Source organism: Panthera pardus, unplaced genomic scaffold (genome assembly GCF_024362965.1).
Source record: "Panthera pardus isolate Hobbes unplaced genomic scaffold, ASM2436296v1 HiC_scaffold_8, whole genome shotgun sequence".
Lineage (NCBI taxonomy): Eukaryota > Metazoa > Chordata > Mammalia > Carnivora > Felidae > Panthera > Panthera pardus.
The window spans coordinates 17,411,807-17,432,610 of record NW_026527013.1 but is presented as its reverse complement, the minus strand read 5'-3'; the positions used below and the strand labels follow the sequence as shown (position 1 = coordinate 17,432,610).

At 38.5% G+C, this 20,804-nt stretch overlaps 1 protein-coding gene across 19 annotated transcripts in view; it reads left to right on the top strand.

The window, feature by feature from the left end:
- Positions 1 to 20,804, top strand: part of MAP4 (microtubule associated protein 4) — a 193,061-nt gene that overhangs the window by 116,169 nt on the left and 56,088 nt on the right. For 18 of the 19 annotated variants that reach the window (XM_053898605.1, XM_053898613.1, XM_053898611.1 and 15 more), the window contains 3 exons: positions 11,380 to 11,502; positions 17,477 to 17,590; positions 20,122 to 20,256. In XM_053898605.1, coding sequence (XP_053754580.1) covers positions 11,380 to 11,502; positions 17,477 to 17,590; positions 20,122 to 20,256 — 372 coding nt within the window. The remainder of the gene's footprint in view (positions 1 to 11,379; positions 11,503 to 17,476; positions 17,591 to 20,121; positions 20,257 to 20,804) is intronic. The other variant, XM_053898608.1, reaches the window with a different exon arrangement.

The window sequence follows — 20,804 nt, the reverse complement described above, 5'->3', positions numbered from 1 at the left end:
TGCTGCCCCATCACTATGGGGGGAAGATAACCAGTGCCTTCTGCATCTTAAAATGAGAGATGCATGTTTCTTCCCTAGAATGTCTGAAGAAAATGTATTCACATCTCTGATTGAAAATTGTGGGTTTTTGGGGCGCCTGGGTGGCTCAGTCGGTTAAGCGGCCGACTTCAGCTCAGGTCACGATCTTGCGGTCCGTGAGTTCGAGCCCCGTGTCGGGCTCTGGGCTGATGGCTCAGAGCCTGGAGCCTGCTTCTGATTCTGTGTCTCCCTCTCTCTCTACCCCTCCCCTGTTCATGCTTTGTCTCCCTCTGTCTCAAAAATAAATAAACGTTAAAAAAAAAAAATTTTAGAAAATTGTGGGTTTTAGGGGTGCCTGGCTGGCTTAGTAGAGCATGTGACTCTTGATAGCCCAGTAGTGAGTTCAAGCCCCAAATTGAGTGTAGAGATTACTTAAAAATAGAATCTTAAAAAAATTTTTTTGAGATGTTTTTGTTTTTACCACAATGAAGTATCACTTCATACCAGTTAGAATGACTAGAATTAAAAACATGGGGGGTTCCCATCAGATGAGGGGCCACCAAATGTGGGGTGTCCCAGTTGGTTGGGGGCTGGCCGTGTGGGCGGTGAAAGAATTCACCTAAAGGGATACAAAAGAGATAGAAGTTTAATGAATACATTGTCCTGTGGGCAGGACAGCAAAGGAGAGAGACTGCAAGGAGGTGGTGGTGAGGGGCCACAGTTATAGGGTGGAGTGAGGAAGTATGGAGACCTCAGGAATTTTTCCTTTTTTGGTAATCTTAGGAATTGTGCCTGGTCGTAATTGGTCAGTTAGGGCCTATGGCTATTTTGAGGTAGGTTGCTTGAAGAGCCTGTTTGCAGTTAGCCTAGTGGTTGCCGCCTTGGGCCTTTTTGCCTTGTTCAAGTTTCCATTGCTCAAGTCTCCATTGCTCAAGTCTGTTGCCTAAAAGCAGTCTCTACAAAAAAGACAAGGAACAAGTGTAGGCTAGGATGTGGAAGAAAAGGAACCCTTGTGTAGCCACTGTGGAAAACAGTATGGAAGTTCCTCAGAAGATTAAAAATAGAAATAGATCCAGTTATTCCGCTACTGGGTATTTACCCAAAGAAAAGAAAAACACTCATTTGAAAAGATATATGCATCCCTATGTTTATTGCAACATTATTTATGATAGCCAAGATATGTAAGTAACCCAGGTATCCACTGATAGATGAATGGATAAAGAAGATGTGTGTGTGTGTGTGTAAAACAGTATTACTCAGCCATAAAAAAGAACAACAACAACAAAAAAGTTCCTCTGCTGTCCTGCCCACCGCTCCCCTGCCGTGTATTCAGTAAACTTCTATCTCTTTTGTTCTACCTCAGGGGAATTCTTTCACCTCCCATGCTATTGGCTTCCACCTAATCCTCACCCTGCATTTGGGGGCACCCGTCAGATCGAGAGACCCCCCCCCACCCCCATCTAGACACCATACTTGCCAGTTGTGACAACATGGTTGGATCTAGAGGGTATTATACTAAGTGAAGTAAGTCAGAGAAATACAAATTACCATATGATTCCACTTGCATGTGGAATCTAAAAAACAAAATAAACATCAAGCAAACTCTTAAATACAGAGAACAAACTGGTGGTTGCCAGAGGGTAGGTGGGTTGGGGGGAAGGACAAAATAGGTGAATGGGATTAAGAGGTACAAATTTCCAGGTATATTGGGGCTCCTGGGTGGCTCAGTTGGTTGAGCATCCTACTTTGGGTCGGGTCATGATCTCCCTGTTCACTGGTTCAAGCCCCACGTCAGGCTCTGTGCTGACAGCTCAGAGCCTGGAGCCTGCTTCAGGTTCTGTGTCTCTGTCTCTCTCTGTTCCCCCCATACTCACTCTCTGTCTCTCTCTCAAAAATAAATTAACATGTTAAAAAATAAATAAGTCACAGAGATGAAAAGTACAGCGGAGGGAATATAGTCAACAATAATTGTAATAACGTATGACAATAGACAGTGACTACACTTACCATAATGAGCAGTGAGTAATGTATGGAATTGTCAAATCAGTATGTGTACACCTGAAACTGGTAAACATTGATGTCACCTATACTTCAATAAAACAACAACAACAACAGCAACAACAACAACAACAACAACAAAACCCCCTGAAATTATGGGTTTCTTTTTAACCAAAGGGTAAGCAGAATCACTGGTCTTCTAAAATTTATTTTAGACACGATAGGCTCTTGTGTAAAATCTCCTGGGGTTCCTTATGCTTTCTCATACTAAATGTAAATCACTTTCCAAGCAATTTTATATATAGTGTGAATTTATTAACTTAAATAATCCAGTCCAGAATAAGGACCTTGTGATAATTTTGATAACAGCTTATTTATCAAATGCTGTTCTGTGTCATGCAGTGAGCTAGGCCTTTTGAAGAAATAAAATAATAGAAACATAGTCTTTATTTTTCAAAGAAACATATTAATGGATTAGAGCAACAAGATTAATACATGTTAAGTAATGAATTATTTAAGTGATGAACATACTTAAAGGTTTAAGTATTTAAAAAGTAAAAAAAAAAAAAAATTAGACTAATAAGGAAATACGCGTTCAGGGACTAAATTGTTTCCTAGGAACAATGAAGGTCGAAATTGCTAAGAGGAGGAGACTAAGCATTAAAGTTATGACAGAAGCTGTGTGGAAACGGACACCTGAGTCATGGCTCTGGGATGTGAGTCCAGCAGTGGGCAGAGGTTCATCTGATGAGCACAGGAACTGGGAGGGGTAGGAGAAGCATGGGCTTCGGCAGTGGCTGCGAGGGTCTGGCCTGTCTGGAGTGTGACTTTCCTGTTGAAGTAGTGGGGAATAGCCCTGCCATCGGTTCATTTCAGCGGATGAGGAAGAGTGTTAGATTAGCATCCAACATTTACGTTATTCTGGGAGAAGCATTTGTCATGTTGAAGCCCTAAACAAATTGCCTTTATGAGCTTTGAAACAGTACATGGTGGGTGCATCTTCTCTAATTCAGGAAGCAAGGCAAAGATGGAAGTTCTATGGAATATAAAAATATTAATAGCATGCTTTTTATTGTAATAAATATTGTAATAAAGAATAAATATCCTTTAGAGGTCATTACTAAGACCAAGAGAGACAAAAAAGCTGTCCCAAATTTCTACATTTAAGCTTTGATCAGAGCAGGGTCATCCCTTTGTTTGCTTGCTTACTTGTTTGCTCTATTTTCCTCTCTCCTGCCTTCCCTTTCTGTTGTTTAAACTCTGCTATAGATTTATTAAAAGATTTAATAATAAATAAGGCGGGGGAGGAAAAATTATTCTGGAAAGTAGCCAAAGACCAGAGTTTGAGACTGTTGCTTATAGTACTATGGAGTCAGTTACAGATTGATTCTTAGCTTCAACTTCAGAGCATCAGAAAACTGTCTTCTCCTATCATTTTCTGGTTAATTTCTTTTTAATAATCCAGAGTGGAACTCTGTTGTTATATTTGTGCTTTTGTGATGTGAGAGGTAAGATAATGTATTATTTATATTTTTATTGATTTTAAGAAGTGTTTATCCAAATATTTGCCACCTTATCTTCTTCCCTCCTCCATATGCCACTTATGAACCCCAAGGACATTGTGGGTTTTTTTTTAATTTATTATAATCTTTTTGGCTTAACAAATGTCCAAGTACTTCCATTTAACCAGTAACTTCTGAGTACTTGTATGTAAATTATATTTTACTAGATTTTTGGGGCATATAAAGATGAATGGATGTTAGAGGTCTCACAATTTAGGGGTAAAATGCATTTTAAAAATTGTGTATCACAACCCTTTTTTTTTTTTTTTTTTTTTTTTAATTCTAAGTTAGTATAGTAGTCTGTGGCTCTACAAGTCTTGAAGCCATGCCCGGAGTTCTGTGGCAGCCAGAGTTAGAGCCTGGATCTCCTCATTTCCAGTACAGTTGTCTTTCTTTCTACTTTCGGTTTAGATTTCTTTTCTGTCCTTTGAAGAAACCTTCAGACTGTTATAGACAAATTATAGATTTCTTAAGTTTTTAGACACTTCCTCAATTTATCTCCTATTCTAAGAACTAGGGACTGTACATTTATGTGTCTGTTGGCTGCCTACAGCTAGATTTTTTTTTTTTTTTTTTTAACACCTAAAGGCTTTTAGAATCCTACTTGGCTCATAAGTCCCTCTCTTGCTTTTCTGTCCTCCCCTTGTTCTATCTCTGCTTCACTCACTCACTCACTCACTTACACTCTGCCTTTCTCCTTTGCCCTCTCTTTGGCTTCATTCTCAGGCAGGCTCTTTCAAAGTGGCAAAGAGGGCCACTGGCGGCCCAGTATGTCATTGTGGCTCAAGATCCAAAATGTCAGGTCTGTGTATCAGATTTCTCCAGAGGACTTTTGGCCTGATTGAAAGAGTCCCAAGTGTACCCCTTTGGTCAGTGAAGCAAAAACTCCATGATAGACCGCTGCACCAGGCCCATCTGGAAGGGAATAGAGTGGTTCCCCTTTAGGAGGGATACAGGCAGATAAACCTTGGGGTCTACTTTTTTGGCCTTTGATGTCCTAGCTATTCTCTAGCAGTCCTTTGTGAAGAACTGTAGTCCTCCACAAGGTTTTTCTATTCAAATTGGTGTGCTCCTTATTTACCCATTCTTACCCATGGCCTCAACTCATATTTGGCTCTGCTGAATGTTTTCTCCACTTCTCCAGCACTGTGTAAAAACAGGTATGTGGTCTCTATAAAATTGGGCCTATAAGTCTGCTGAAATAGTGATGAATACACATTAAGTATTACAGGAAATTATAGACAATTAAACCACACAACTAACGCAGTTTGACTATAGTCAGCTCTGCAGAACTTCCTTGTGTTGAAATGCCATTTAAAGTTGGCTCTCTTAAAGCTAAAGGGTGGCAGAAAAGAGAAAGCATACGGGGTGGGGGGGTGGGGGGGTGGGGAGAGACCAAAAGGAGGAGGAGGTGCTTGGAGGAAATGGAGGTGATGCATTCAAAACTCTGGAGATGCTTAGACATGAATTTACAGGACCACATTACAGTACCGGGTGTTCTCGTCCCTGCTGCTTGTAGACTCCGTATCTGAACTGTATTGCTAAAATTTTTTCTTCTCCCTGGCCCCAAATTGTACCACAACAGGAGGCATTTACTTTTGTCATTTAGTGAGAGTTGACCTTGGGAATAGCTATGTGTGGAATATCTATATTGTCCATTGTAAACATCACTGATGAAAGACGATTATGACAATCAGTTCCCATGTGAAAAAGGCACTGTGACAAACATTGCTTAAATTTTGGAAAAAAAATCTGTTTTGAAGAAGTGATGTTTCCTTTTCTTATAAGTTAGAACAGAAGTTTCTTAGCTGCATGCAGGTCAGTGCCCATAACCACCAGAGAGAAACCACTCCTACTAAAGGCTCTGGTTAACACACAGAACCCGGGAGGGTTAGCCGTTTACTGTGTTAACTCTCCATCCAGCAGATGAGTTTCTTAGGGATTAGGTGTTTTATTTATGTAAGAAGAGTTTTAGTTAGAAAGTGATAATTAAATATCTTAATTAAAATTCTAGTATATTATCCACCTCCCATTCTTGTAGGCATGGGAAATCACTTAAAGTCCACATATTTATTATGCTTGAGTAAAAACATTTATAGAAAAAAAATCTTCAGATAGCCAAGATCCTCCCAAGAGATGTTCCTAAAGGACCATTTTAGAAAATGCAAATTGAGGCGTGTCTGGGTGGCTCAGTTGGTTAAGTGTCCTACTCTTGATTTTGGCTCAGGTCTTGATCTCAAGGTCTGTGAGATCGGCCCTGCATCAGGCTCTGCCCTGACAGTGTGGAGTTTGCTTGGGATTCTTTCTCTCCCTCTCTCTCTGCCTCTTCCCCTACTCATTCTCTCTCTCTCCCTCCCCCCCCCCCAAATAAATTAGCTTAAAAAAAAAAAGAAAATGCAAATTTAGGTTAAATGTGTTTGTTTTATTCTTCTTCTCTCCTTTTCCCCCCAAAGCACTTCATGTAGGCGAAATCAGATTTAAATGATTATATGAAACGTGAAGATAAAGGGCAACCTTGAAGGGGAACATTTACACCTAGAGGCAGCCTAATGAGTTGGCTACTAATTAGAGAGGCATCGTTCCACTTCCACTCCCTGTTCGCCTTGAGGTTAGCAGTTGGTGTGTTAGCAGCCATAGAAATGTTTTTAAGTACCTTGTAGCGGAGCCTTCTCCTTGCAGCCATGTCTTCCTTAGGTCTTAGTCTGTTTTCCAGAAGGAAGACAGTAGGGAAACTTTAAACTTTGGTACTGTGGCTACTCAGCCTTCCAAAACTTCTTTCTCATTGACTTTTATGCCCCTCTCAACAAAAGTTCATACCCCTAACAAGGAAGTATATACTAAAGTCACCCTAATCCATTTTTAGAATATTTTTATCACCCTCAGAATTCCCTTGGGCCCATTTATGCTCAATTCCCATTCCTACCTATAGTCTAGGCAACCACTATTCTATTTCCTGTCTTTATAGTTGTGCCTTTTCTAGAAAACTCATGTGAACAGAATCATAAAACATATAGTCTTTTGTGTCTTGCTTTTTCTCACAGATCACAATGCTTTTAAGGCTCATCTGTATTGTAGTGTTTATCAGTAGTTCATTCCCATTTATATAGCCAGCTGCATATTATTCCACTGTATGTATGCACCGTATTTTGTTTATCCATTCACTAGTTGATGAACATTGGGTTTCTGATTTTTAGCTATTATGAATAATGCAGCTGTCAACATTAATATACTGGTTTTTATATAGATATATGGTTTCATTTCTCTTTCAACCTGGGGTTGAAATTATTGGGTCATGTGGTAAGTGTGTGTTTAACATTTTAAGAAACATTTTAAGAAACTGTCAAAGTCTAGAAATAAACTCTTACATTTTCCAACAAGGGTGCTAAATAAATCAAGGGAGAAGAACACAGCAGTACCCCCTTATCCGTGGTTTTGCTTTCCATGGTTTCAGTTATCCATGGCTAGCGACTTTATGGAAGCAGATGGTTCTCCTTCTGACAGATCAGGTCAGCAGTAGCCTAACATTGTGTCACAGTGTCTATGTCGTTCACCTTATTTCATTTCATCACAGGCATTTTGTCATCTTATATCATCACAGGAAGGGTGAACATAGTACACCAAAATATTTTGGTAGAGAGACCACATTCCTATAACTTTTGTTTATAGTATATAAACAGGCACTTGGCTGGTTCAGTCGGAGTGGCACGTGACTCTTGATCTTGGTGTTGTAAGTTCAAGTCCTATGTTGGGTGTAGAGATTACTTAAAAATGAAATCTTCAAAAAGAAAAATTGGATTTTATCTAAATTAAAAATTGTTTGTGCTAAAGATATCCTCAAGAAAATAAATCTTGGATGGATCTCAAGGGTGGAATGCTAAATGCAATAAATCAGAGAAAGACAAATACAATATGATTTCACTCATATGTGGAATTTAGGAAACAAAAGAACAAAGTAAAAAAGCAAAAAGCACACTCTTAAATACAGAGAACAGACTGGTGGTTGCCAGAAGAAAGGTGGGTGAGGAGATGGGTGAAATAGGTGAAGGCAATTAAAAGTACATTTACTGTGTTCTCAAAAAACTAAAAGTAGAACTACCCTATGACCCAGCAATTGCACTACTAGACATTTATCCATGGGATACAGGTGTGCTGTTTCGAAGGGACACATGCACCCCCATGTTTATAGCAGCACTATCAACAATTGCCAAAGTATGGAAAGAGCCCAAATGTCCATTGATGGATGAATGGATAAAGAAGATGTGGTATATATATACAATGGAGTATTACTCGGCAATCAAAAAGAATGAAATCTTGCCATTTGCAACTATGTGGATAGAACTGGAGGGTATTATGCTGAGTGAAATTAGTCAGAGAAAGACAAAAATCGTATGACTTCACTCATATGAGGACTTTAAGAGACAAAACAGGTGAACATAAGGGAAGGGAAACAAAAATAATATAAAAACAGGGAGGGGGACAAAACAGAAGAGACTCATAAATATGGAGAACAAACAGAGGGTTACTGGAGGGTTTGTGGGGGGGGGGGGGGGATGGGCTAAATGGGTAAAGGCCGCTGAGTCTACTCCTGAAATCATTGTTGCAATATATGCTAACTAATTTGGATGTAAATTAAAAAAAAATTTTTTTTTAAGTACATTTACTGTGATGAGCACTGAGTAATGTATAGAATTGTTGAATCATTGTATTGTACACCTGAAGCTAATAAAACGTTGTATGTTAACTGTGCTTGAATTTAAAAAAGAAAGTGAATCTTGCATCTCAGTAATAATTTAAAAAACCCAAATAGCTCAATTAAAAAATGGGTAAATGGTTTGAATAGACATTTCTTTTTTTTATGTTTATTTTTGAGAGAGATTTGCAAAATGTTAAGCATAAGAGTTGCTGTATGACCCAGAAATTCTGTAGAATTGGAAACATATGCAAAAACCTGTACCTAAATGTATATAGCAACGTTGTTTACAATAGCCAAAAAATGGAAACAATCAAATGTCAACAAATGAATTGATAAACTATGGTATATTCATACAATTGGAGTATTATTTGGCCGTACAAAGCTGTGAAGTTCTGACACACGCCACAACGAGGATGAACCTTGGAAACAGTGTGCTTAGTGAAATAAGCCAGTCACAAAAGGCTGCATATTGTATGATTACATTTATGTGATATATCTAGAATAGGAAAATTCACAGAAACAGAAAGTAGATTCATGATTGCTAGGGGCTGGGGGAAAGTGGGAAAGGGGAATGGGTATAGGATTTTGGAGTTAATAAAAATGTTAAGTTAGATAGTGGTGGTAGTTATATAACTCAGTGAATATAGTAAAACACACTGGATTCTACACTTTAAAAGGGTAAATTTAGGGGCTCCTGGGTGGCTAAGTCAGTTAAGCATCTGACTCGATTTCTGCTCAGGTCATGATCTCACGGTTTGTGAGTTCAAGCCATGCGTCTGCCTCTGCGTGGATAGTGTGGAGCCTGCTTGGAATTCTCTCTCTGTCCTTCTCTCTGTTCCTCCCCTACTTATGCTCTCTTTCTCTCAGAATAAATAAATAAAGCTTAAAAAACAGTTTAGGGTAAATTTATTATCTCGGTTAAGCTGTTATTAAGAAAAGGAAGCCATCAGACTATTTTCTTTAAAAAAGTTTTTTTTTTTTTTTTTTAATGTTTATTCATTTCTGAGAGACAGAATGTGAGCAGGGAAGGGGCAGAGAGAGAGGAGACACAGAATCTGAAACAAGCTCCAGGCTCTGAGCTGTCAGCACAGAGCCCGAGGCAGGACTCGAACTCACAAACAGCTAGATCATGTCATGACCTGAGCCGAAGTCGGAAGCCTAAATGACTGAACCACCCAGGTGCCCCAGACTATTTTCTAAAGTATTTATTTAGTATTTACTTAAAGAATTTAACATTCCCTCCAGGAATGAAAGAAGCTTCCTTTTTCTCTATATCCTCACAAACTCCTGGTATCATCAGTCTTTTGGTTTAGCAGTTCTGTAGTGTAGTGGCATCTCATAGTGATGGCAGTTTGCATTTCCTTATTGACTAATGATGAGCTTTTTCTCGTGTGCAAATTACCCATTTGTGTATTTTCCTTGATGAAAATGTCTGTTGAAATCTTTCCCCCATTTAAAATTGAGTTGCTTGTGTTATAACTGTGTTGGAAGAGATTTTTTCCAAGTCTTAATTTTTTATCATTAGACTTAACAAAGAATAACATCTTAATAAATATGATCAGAGCAAAGAAAGTATAAGGGAAATTAAAGAAAAGTTTACACATTGTTCACAGCAAGTATAAACAAAACTAAGCAAAGAGTGAAGTCGCTTTTCCTCCATATTAAATGCTTAAACACAGTTTTGAATCCACAGTATGTACCAATATTTAAGTTACTTATAAATATATTAAGTTTTTAATGTGATAAGTGAACTGTTTCTCTCTTATTAAAACTTAGCTAATGTAGATTATATTGTAACAGATTTTGATCTCTTCTGAATACAGGTCCTTTATCAGATTCATCCATTTGCAAATATTTTCTCTCAGTTGGGGTCTTCTCTTTTCATATTCTTAATGGTATCTTTGAAAAGCAAAAGTTTTACATTTCCATGATGTCCAGTTCATCAGTATTTTTTTCTTTTTTGGATCCTACCTTTGATGACATGTCTAAGAAGTCTTTGTCTAATCCAGGGTCACAGAGATTTTTCTCCTAGTTTTCTTCTACAAGTTTTTAGTTTTACATGTTTATATTTAGGTCTTTAATCTATTTGGAGTTAGATTTTGCATGTGGTGTGAGGTAAGTGACCAACTGTTTCTGTATCACTGGTTGAAAAAAATTATCCTTTCCCCATTGAATTCCCTTGGCACCTCTGTTAAAAACCAGTCATCCACAACTTAGGTTTCTTTCTGAACTCTGTTCTCCATTTATCTAATGTGTGGTCCGTACAACACTGACTTGGTTATTGTACATTTGTAAAAGTAACTTTTGAAATCAAGTAATATAAGTCCTCCAATGTGCTTTTCTTCAAAATTGTTTTGGCTGTTTTGTGTTTTTATGCATTTCCATTCTGACATCTTCAAAAAATTTTGCTGACACTTTTAATTGCCTTGAATATAGTGGTCAGTTTGAGAATTACCATCTTAACAATATTGAGTTTTGCATTGATGAACGTAGTATGTCTCCGTATTTATTTAGATCTGACTTTTTTTTTTTTTAATTTTGGTGACTTGAAATGATTGCTGTTGACAGTCTTGTCCCAGTTGGTTTTTAAAGTTTATTTATTTTGAGAGAGAGAGAGAGAGAGAGAGCGCGCGCGCGTGCGCGCGCGCATGAGTGGAGGAGGGGCAGAGAGAAAGAGGGAGAGGGAGAATCCCAAGCAGGCTCTCCATTATCAGCACAAAGCCTGATGCAGGGGTCAAACCCACAAACTGTGGGATCATGACCTGAGCCGAAATCAAGAGTTGGATGCTTAACCGATTGAGCCACCCAAGCCTCCCAGTTTTGTCCCAATTTTATACTTGTTCCTTTGTGGATGAAAATCACTAACCTTTTCATATATCATAACCAGAAGTCATCCTATGATGTTTTTAACCTTATATAACAACCTATGCTTCCAGCATCTTGATTGTTTTTCTGTCTTAATAAAGGGGAAAAAAAATGGTCTTCAAATGCACTAGCTAGGTATGATTTTGTCCTATGGTACTAGCTATAATGCTTGTAGAAACTCAATTCTAGTGGAAGGGAAGACAGTAGTATTTTATAACTTTTGTTTTGTGTTTCTGTTTGAAGGGTCTCCAACTCCATTCCTTGACGAGAAAATGACCTTCCAAGGATATCAGAACATCCAGAACTGGCCAGAAAATACAAACTTCTGCTTCGAACCTGAACAGTTGGTGAATCCTACCCAGACTGGTAAGTGCAGGCTTGCCTGTGGCTGCTCAGTGTGAGCGATGACATAAACATGAATAATTTACAGCCACTGCTCACATAGAACCCTTTAGCCTAAGTATAGCTTGTCAGGTACAACCAAAGTGTACTCATTTACCCTGAAAATTTAGGTGACCCTTTCTCCTCTTTCTTGATCCCTTCATCTGAGGCACACACCCCTCTAGATTTAAAGCCTGTTCTGAGTAACTTAACTGAAATTCATACTCACTGAAGACTAATGGTCAGTAGTACCTTAGAACCTAATTCTTCCAAAAGGAATTACTACAGTAATAATAGCACCATTTGTTGAATATCTGTGTTGTGCCTGGCACAGTGCTAGAGCCTTTCTATACATATTTTCTGTGTTTCTTACCTAACTCTGCCAAGTACATATGATCCTCATTTGACAGAAGGGAAAACTAGGACTCATACCCCATTTCTTTTTTTTTCTTCACCTTTTAAAAAAAAGTTTATTTATTTATTTTGAGAGAGGAGGGGGGAGAGCACGTGAACAGGGGAGGGACAGAGAGAGAGAGAGGGAGAGAGGGAGAATCTCAAGCAGGCTCCACACTGTCAGTGCAGAGCCCAATGCGGAGCTAGAACTCACAAACCATGAGGTTATGACCTGAACCGAAATTGGGAGTCGGACGCTTAACAAACTGAGCCACCCAGACGCCCCTCATACTTCATTTCTATAAAATCAAACTAATCTATAGAGACAGAAAGCATATGTGTAGTTGGCTAGAGCTGGAAATGGTGGCAGGAATGGATTGCAGAAGGACCTCAAAGTAATAGCATCATTGCCGCCACGCCAGGTTGAGAGCTGTTGTCTTGTTTGCACTTATATATGGCTTCTTTTTTGCCATCCAGTTAATAAGGAGCTTATAACTGGTTCCAAATAATCTAGTACTTGATGTTCTATGCCATTTTCCAAGTATTGGCTAGGCTAGATATGTAATTTTTCAAAACAGCTTTATTGAGATATAATTCACATACCATACAATTCACCCATTTAAAATGTATAGTTCAGTGGATTTTTAGTATTACCTCAAAAAGAAACCCTGTATTCTTTAAATATCACTCCCTATCTCCTTATCCACCCTGGCCCTAAGCAACCACTAATCTCTTTCTGTCTCTCTAAATTTATCTATTCTGGACATTTTATGGAAATGGAATAATATATGGTCTTTTGTGACTAGCTTTCTCACTTAGCAAGTGTTCAAGGACTCGTGGTTCGTGGCATGGATCAGTACTCCATTCTTTCATAGGACCTCATAATACTGCATTGTATGGATATACTACATTTTGTTTATCTGTTCATCAGTTGATAACATATAGGCAGTTTCCTTTTTTTTTTCTTTACTGTTGTCAGTAATGCTGTTTTAAAAAGGGTTTTGTGTAGTAGACATATACTTAAATTTCTCTTGAGAGAAATACCTAGACTGGAATTGCTGAGCATATGATAACTCAGTGTTTAATTTGAGGAATTGCCCAACTGTTTTCCAAAGCACCTGTACCATTTTATATTCCCACCAGTAGTGGATTAGGTTTGTAATTCCTCCACATCCTTAAAAATGCTTGTTTTTCTTTTTCAAAAATTAGAGCTAACTTAGTTGGTATGAAATGGTATCTTGTTATGATTTTTGTTTGCATTTTTGTATTGGCTAATGGTGTTGATTATCTTTTTCACTTTTCGTGTGTTTGTTGGCTATTTATATATCTTCCTTAGAGAAATCCTCTGTCCCATTTTTAATTGGTTTGTCTTTTTGTTGTGCCCTGTACGAGTTCTTTATAAACTAGACCCTTATCAGGTTTATGATTTGCAAATGCTTTCTCCCATTTTGTGGGTTGTCTTCTAATTTTCTTGATAGTGTCCTTTGATGCATAAAAGTTTTTGATTTTGAAGACTAGTTTTTGTTGCTCATACTTTGATGTCATACCTAAGAGCCCATTGCCAAACTGAGGTCATGAACATTTACCCTTATGTTTTTCTCTAAAATTTTTATAATTTTAGCCCTTGCCTTATTAAGGTCTTCGGTCCACTGTAAATTGGTTTTTCTATATGGTGAGAGGTAGAGGTCCAAATTCATTATTTTTCATGTGCATATCCAGTTGTCCCGTCTCCAGTCTTTGGAAAGACTATTCTTTCCCCATTGAATGGTCTTGGTATCCTTGTTGAAATCTGTTAACCATAGATACATAGTTTTGTTTATCAACTCTTAGTTCTGTTCTGTTGATCTATATGTGTGTCCTTAAGCCAGCACTATACTGTCATGATTACTGTTGCTTTGTGGTAAGTTTTGCAGTTGGGAAGTGTAGATTTTCCTACTTTGTTTTTTCTGACGATTATTTTGGTTGTTCTGGGTCCTTTGCATTTCATATGAATTTTAGAATCAGCTTGTCAATTTCTATAAAGAAATCAGCTGGGATTCTGTTAGGAATTGCATTAAATCTATAGATCAAATTGAGGAGTTTTGCCATCTTAACAATATTATCTTCAAATCCATAAACATAGAATGTTTTTCCGTTTATTTATATCTTATTCCTTCACCAATATTTTGTAGTTTTTAGAGTGTAAATTTTATACTCCCTTTTGTAAAATTTATTCCTAGTATTTTATTCTTTTTAATGCTGTGAATGGAGTTGTTTTCTTAATTTCATTTTCAGTTTGTTCATTGGAAGGATGTAGATACACGAGTGGTTTTTGTATATTGATCTTGTATCTTCCAGCCTTGCTGAACTCATTAGTTCTAATAGTTTTTTTAGTGGATTCCTAAGGATTTTCCATATGTAAGATCATGTCATTTACAAATACAGTTTTAGTTCCTCGTTTCCAATCTGGATGGCTTTAATTTCTTTTTTTTGGCTTAATTTTCCTGGCCAGAGTCTTTAATACAATGATAACTAGAAGTAGTGAGAGCAGACATCCTTATTTTGTTACTAGTCTTAGAGGGAAAGCATCTAGTCTTTTGCCATTTTTTAAGTATGGTGTCAGTGGTGGGTGTTTTATAGATGCCATTTTTTAGATTAAGGAAAATGCCTTCTATTCCTAATTTGTCAAGTGTTTGATTTATCATGAAAGGGTGTTGGGTTTTGTCAAGTGATTTTTCTACACCTATTGAAATGATCGTGTGGTTTTATTATTATTTTAAGTTTGTTTGTTTATTTATTTATTTATTTATTTATTGAGAGAGTGGGAGTAAGCAGGGGAGGGGCAGAGAGAGAGGGAGAGAGAGAATCTCAGGCAGGCTCTGTTTGCATTGTCAGCGCATTGCCCAACGTGGGTCTCAATCCCACAAACTGAGATCATGACCTGAGCTGAAACCAAGAGTCAGACGTTTAACCTGACTGAGCCATCCAGGTGCTCCCATGTGATTTCATTTTTTATTCTACTGATATGTATGTATTACATTAATTGATTTTGGGGTGTTAAACTAATCTTGCATTGCTGGGATTAATCTCATTTGCTCATGGTGTATAACTCATGTTATTTGCTGGCACATTCATAAACGTATTGAACATTTTGGCATCCGTATTTAGAAGAGATATTGATCTGTAGTTTCCTTCTGATGTCTTTGTCTAGTTTTGGTATCAGAGTAATATCAGAGTTATACCATTCTGTGGTGATACCAACCATAGAATGAGTTACGAAGTGTTCTCCCCTCTTGAGTTTTAGTTTTGGAAGAGTTTATGAAGAATTGGTTTTAATTTTTCATTAAATGTTTGGTAGAATTCAATAGCGAAGCCAACTTAGGAATTTTCTTGTGAGTAGTTTTTAATTACTAATTCAAGTCAGGAAGGAGAGGAAACAGCAAGGGTAACTTCAAAGGAATTGCCGGTTTTGATGTTGGGGAAAAGCCAGAAAAATATAATGTCTTGAAAGTCAAGTGTGGTAGTCCACCCCCAAGATGGTTCCAATGAACCCCACCTCCTGGTATTCACAACTTGAAGTAGTAACTTCCCATTGTACCAGGGTTGGTCTGTGTGACCAGTAGAATAGATGACAGAAATAATGGTATATCATTTCTAAGATTAGGTTATAAAGGACACTGTGGCTTCCATCTTGGTCATTCTGGGTTTACTCATCCTGGGGATAGCCAGATGCTATGGAGAGGCCCACATAGGGGAGGAACAGAGGCTTCTAGTCAATATCCATGTAAGTAAATCATTGTATAGGCAGGTTCTCCAGCCCCAGTCAAGTCTTCTGATGATCACAGTCTTGGCCAATACTTTGACTACAACCTGTGAGACACCCTAATCATTGAAGGTAGGGAAAAAAAAATAGGTTCTGGGAGACATTTTGAAGGTCAGGTCAGTTGAATTTTCTTATGAATCAAATTTGTATGAAAGAGAGAAGTCAAGGATGACTCCAGTGTTTTTGACCAAAAAGATAGAATGCCACTAGAGATGGGAAGATTTCATGAGGGGTAGTTTGGGAAACATACTACATTTTAGCTTTATTTCATACATTAAGAGTTGGCAATTTGATATGAAAGTCAAGAAATAAGAGGTGATATCTAGATGGCTCGAGGTACAAATTTGAGTGTCATTAATTTATACACAGAATTTTAAACTGTGAGATTAGATGAGATCACTAAGGGAAGAAATACAGATAGAGAAAAGGTCTTCCTCTCTCTAACGACTTAATTAGTTCTTTAGTTCTCAGCTTAAATATTTATCAAGGGAAGATCATCCTTGACTTGAACTAAAACATCCCTCTGCTAAATGTTCTCAACCCTGATCTTACACATCTCTGGGTTTTTAGAGCTCACAGAGTCTGCCATATTAGAGGCACCCACTAAAAAAGTAATAAGAAAATGACAGAACTTTGTAGAAACCACTCATTTTTACATGCAAGTTAGCAGTTTCCCATCCTAATGTGCAAACCATACAGCAGTTACTCTCGTTGATGGTTTAAGCTTCCTGTTTTCCTTCAGTGGAAGCCTGAGGAGCAGAGCAAGCGGCAGCATTTCAAACGAAGTGATCCTGGGGAGAGTGAATGGTTAGAATCTCTCTCCTCTCCCAGCTCCCCCACTGTTCTGGAGAAGCAGCACTAGGGCCTCCTGTGTCTCCAGCAGCTTCTCAGTTTGCTTTCTGCTTGTTCATACTTCCCAGTGCCATGGTCTCCCCTGCTTCTGACATCCCTTACTAGAAGAGGGTGGTCCAGCTGCCTCAGAGCCACAGGAATGAACATTCTCCCAAGGCCTAGGTTTTTATGCAGCTGCCTCTGACAAATGAAGCACCTTACGAGTCTACCAAGGAGCTAGTGAGAAATGCAGATTCTTAGGGCCTAGCAATCAGTGTTTCTTTAAGCCTGCAGGGTGATTCAGATGTGTGCTAAATTTTGAGAAGGCCTTCTTAGAACCAAATTCTTGCTCGATCTGACTGGCTTTGTTCTTTTTTTCATCTAAGAAGGCACAGAGTTTCCCTGATGTTTTGAGTGACTTTATTTATGGCAACTCCTGATTCTGGAGCTTATTTCTCTTCTTCAGATGCCAGCTGTTTACCTTGTCTCATTCAGACAGGTTTTGAAAAGTAGTTTTCTTCATGATGCCCACATGAGGTGAAAATGTCTTTTTTACTTGCCTGGCTATCTTTTTTTTTTTTTTTCCTTAATAACCTGAAGTGAATGTCTAAATATATATTGAAAGTTTAATCAAATCTGTACTTTCACCTCTTAGCATGTTATAGAATTGACCATTAGTTGTGTTTTTAGTTTGTTATTTGTTGACTGATTCAGATAATCAAATCGTAGAGAATATGAGATTGCATACTCTTAACTTGTAACAAAGGAATTCGTGATTCTCTACCATTTTCAGTCACATATTATCTCAACTTATTTCACTTATAGTGACAACACACATGTAACCAATCAATATTCATCATAGGCTAATAAGGAATGCTAATCATTTTAGTTGTATTCACTGGGAATGAATTTTAAATTCCTTCTTTATTCCAGATCCCTTTAAGATGCATCATGATGATGGCCTGGAAGATTTTCTCTTTCTCCCCAGTGGAACAACCAATGCTTCAGCATTTACAGAACAAAATGATCCCCTGCAAGACAGTTACGGTATGACTTCTTCAACTGGATTTATTGCTTAACTCCAAACAATTAATGTGGCCTTTAACCCATCACCTTTGAAGTTAACCACTAGGCAGTCATGTTTATTGGCTCTGGCTGTAACAAGTCTCTTTCTAGATTGGTCACAGGAGAGAGTTCACAGTTGGGCTGCTCAGAGTCTGATCATATCCTCTCATGGGATCTTGAAGACACTATCATAGGGCCAGATTCTCTTTCCACATTTTACCAATTCATTGCCTTGGGCAAGTTATGTCCTCTGTAAACTTTGATTTCTTTACCTATAAAGTGGGGCCAGCACTAGTTCCTTCCTTAAAGATGGGGTGATAATTAAGTAAAATTTTGTAGAAGCACTTCTTACGGTGTCTGATACGTGGTAAACATTAAACAGATCTTAGATCTCAATTAGTAGTGTCCTTATTCCTGGTTTTGTTGTATCACTTGTAACATGAACGTGGCCAGGGTACTGTGGGGGAGGTGAAACTTTACTTCTTCCCATCTTAGGTTTTCTGCTGGGACTTGTTAACGACAAGATTAACAGGAGACAAACAGTTTGTCAACAAGCAGCATCCATCACATGGAAGAAAAGTAATTCAAAATGGTAGCTTAGAATTTTGGTTTATATAGCATCTTCAATGAAGAACCATAAATTGGTAGAGAAATGACAGGAAAAGGAAAGCAATTTTAGGCTTCCAGGAGTGGCTAACTGTGGGAAGAAAATGCATGGGAGGAACTAATGGAGTAAGGTTTGCTTGCCGATCCCTCTGGCGCCCTCTCTGGGCTGACAAGAGTCTGTCTCCAGGAAGAGGAGAATTTATATCCCGCCTTTAGGCAGAAAGGGGGAAGTTTTTTCTCGGGTTGCTACTCCCACATTACCTTCAGCTCAAAATAATTTTTATGTCAAAGAGGCATATTTTGGGGTGACATTCTGGTTTCCTTCAGTAAGTCCCTTCAGTGAAGTTCCTTCACCAATAAGTCCCACTTCAGCAGTGCTTATAATTTTGTTTGTTAAGATCCTGGCTAATAATATGTTGCATTTATGCTTTTGTTTGGACTGAATATCTGTAGGAGGAAGGATGTTAAGTCATGCTGTCCATGTCGTCTCTTAATACTTTGATTGTGGCTTTGACTTCTGTTCTGTCAGCTCGCCAGCTAGTGAGCCATTTAGTCTCATTGGCTTCTTTCTTTCTTTCTTTCTTCCTTTTTTTAAATTAAAAAAAATTTTTTTTTGTTTAAGTTTATCCATTCATTTGGAGAGAGAGAGCACAAGCAGGGGAGGGGCAGAGAGAGAATCCCGGGCAGGCTTCGTGCTGTTGGTACAGAGCCCGATGCAGGGCTTGATCCCATAAACTGTGAGATGATGACCTGAGCCAAAATCAAGAGTCAGACGTTCAACCAGCTGAGCCACCCAGGCTCCCTTAGCTTCTTCTTTTTTTTTTTTTTACAGCATATTTCTTCTGTTTCTTTATCTTCCCACTACTCCCCTGCCACACAGCACACCCCCCTGCCTGGGCCACCCCATGTAAGCCCCTGTCACTAGACACGTAGACCATCTCGGTAGGACTCCTGCTCCCTTTTAAATTCATTCCAAATATGCCTGCTGCATTTGCCACCAAGGCCCTATTCTGTATTCATCATGTCATTTTCATTAAGACCTTAACACATCCTTTCTCTCTCTCTCTCTCTCTCTCTATCTCTCTCTTCAAATCTAAATTTCTCTGGCTTTCCAGATCCTTCTTCCATTGTTGGTCTTAATTCTGTTTTCTCTCTCTGGTACGCAAAATCCACTTGAATCCAACTAACTTCATAGTTGCAGAAACATTCTTGTCCTGTTGGCATCTTCATACTTTGCTCAGGGTTCTCCATCTTTGAAATTGACTGCTCTGTCCTCTCTTTCTGCTCTTGCTTCTCCTCTGAAGCCTTCTGTGGCTATTCTGGTCCTCATAATTGTTTTTAAACTCTTAGCCCACTTAGTACATACTATAGACTATTTGGTACATGTCTGTGTTGCCTTTCTAGCTAAATCATAATACTCCTGATGGCAAGGACCACGTGATATTAAATCCCCTATTATCTGATGACGGACAGCATAGTAATAATCCTTTTACATCTGTCCTAGTTCTTAATAATTTACAAAACATTTTCATAAAACTGTCTTGTTACATTGCAGAGGGAAATATTGATCTCATTTTACAGATGAGGAAATCAAGACTCACAATCCCTTATTATACTTCAGTTGCAATATTGGTGCTTGCGTTCAGTTTTTAGTATTTTGACTCTTTGCAGTGCACTGTAGGAGGCTGCCAACCAATGCTGATTATAATGACATGACAGCCATTTAAAAAATTTGCCCAAACATAAAGAACATTAACAGTTTTTCTTTATACTTCCTTTGTTTTTCACTGGTGCTTAGGTTCGTGTCATTATGGCAGTGTATAAAGCTGATTTTAAATATCAGATGCCTTTTTTGCCCCATTGTTGACCCAGTTTCAACAATCTGTGTGTTTGTGTTTCAATATTAGGTCTGTTTTCCTGTGACACATTTGCTCCTGCAAATGTTGTGCCTCAGGGGTGGCCTGTGGAAGCCCCAAACTCTCCACACCCGGAATCCTTCATTTCCCCGATGGCTGTGACACAGCCTCTGCAGCCCACGGCAGGTAAATTATTAGAACCCGTCTTCACTTAACGGTTACGGTATCATAGTCCGTTTAAATCATCAGACTTATTGATTAGCAGTGGACAGCAGTATAGATAAAGTTTCAGAACTATCACAAATGCCTTTATTACTTCAGTTACTGGTTTCACAGCTGGAGAAGTGAAGGCAAAATTGAAATACAGCACTTGGGGTTCGTGGGCAGAGAACATCCCTTTTCAGTTCAGTGCAGACTTGGAACTCTAAGGTTTTTTTTCTGGATGTCCCACAAGTTCCCATTCTTTTTTTTTTTTTTTAACATTTTTATTTTTATTTTTGAGACAGGGAGAGACAGAGCATGAACAGGGGAGGGTCAGAGAGAGGGCGACACAGAATCTGAAACAGGCTTCAGGCTCTGAGCTGTCAGCACAGAGCCCGACGCGGGGCTCGAACTCATGGACCGCGAGATCATGACCTGAGCCGAAGTCGGCCACTCAACCAACTGAGCCACGCAGGCGCCCTCCCATTCTTAAAATAACTGTGTACCTGTGTTGTTGTTATTTTTAAACCTGT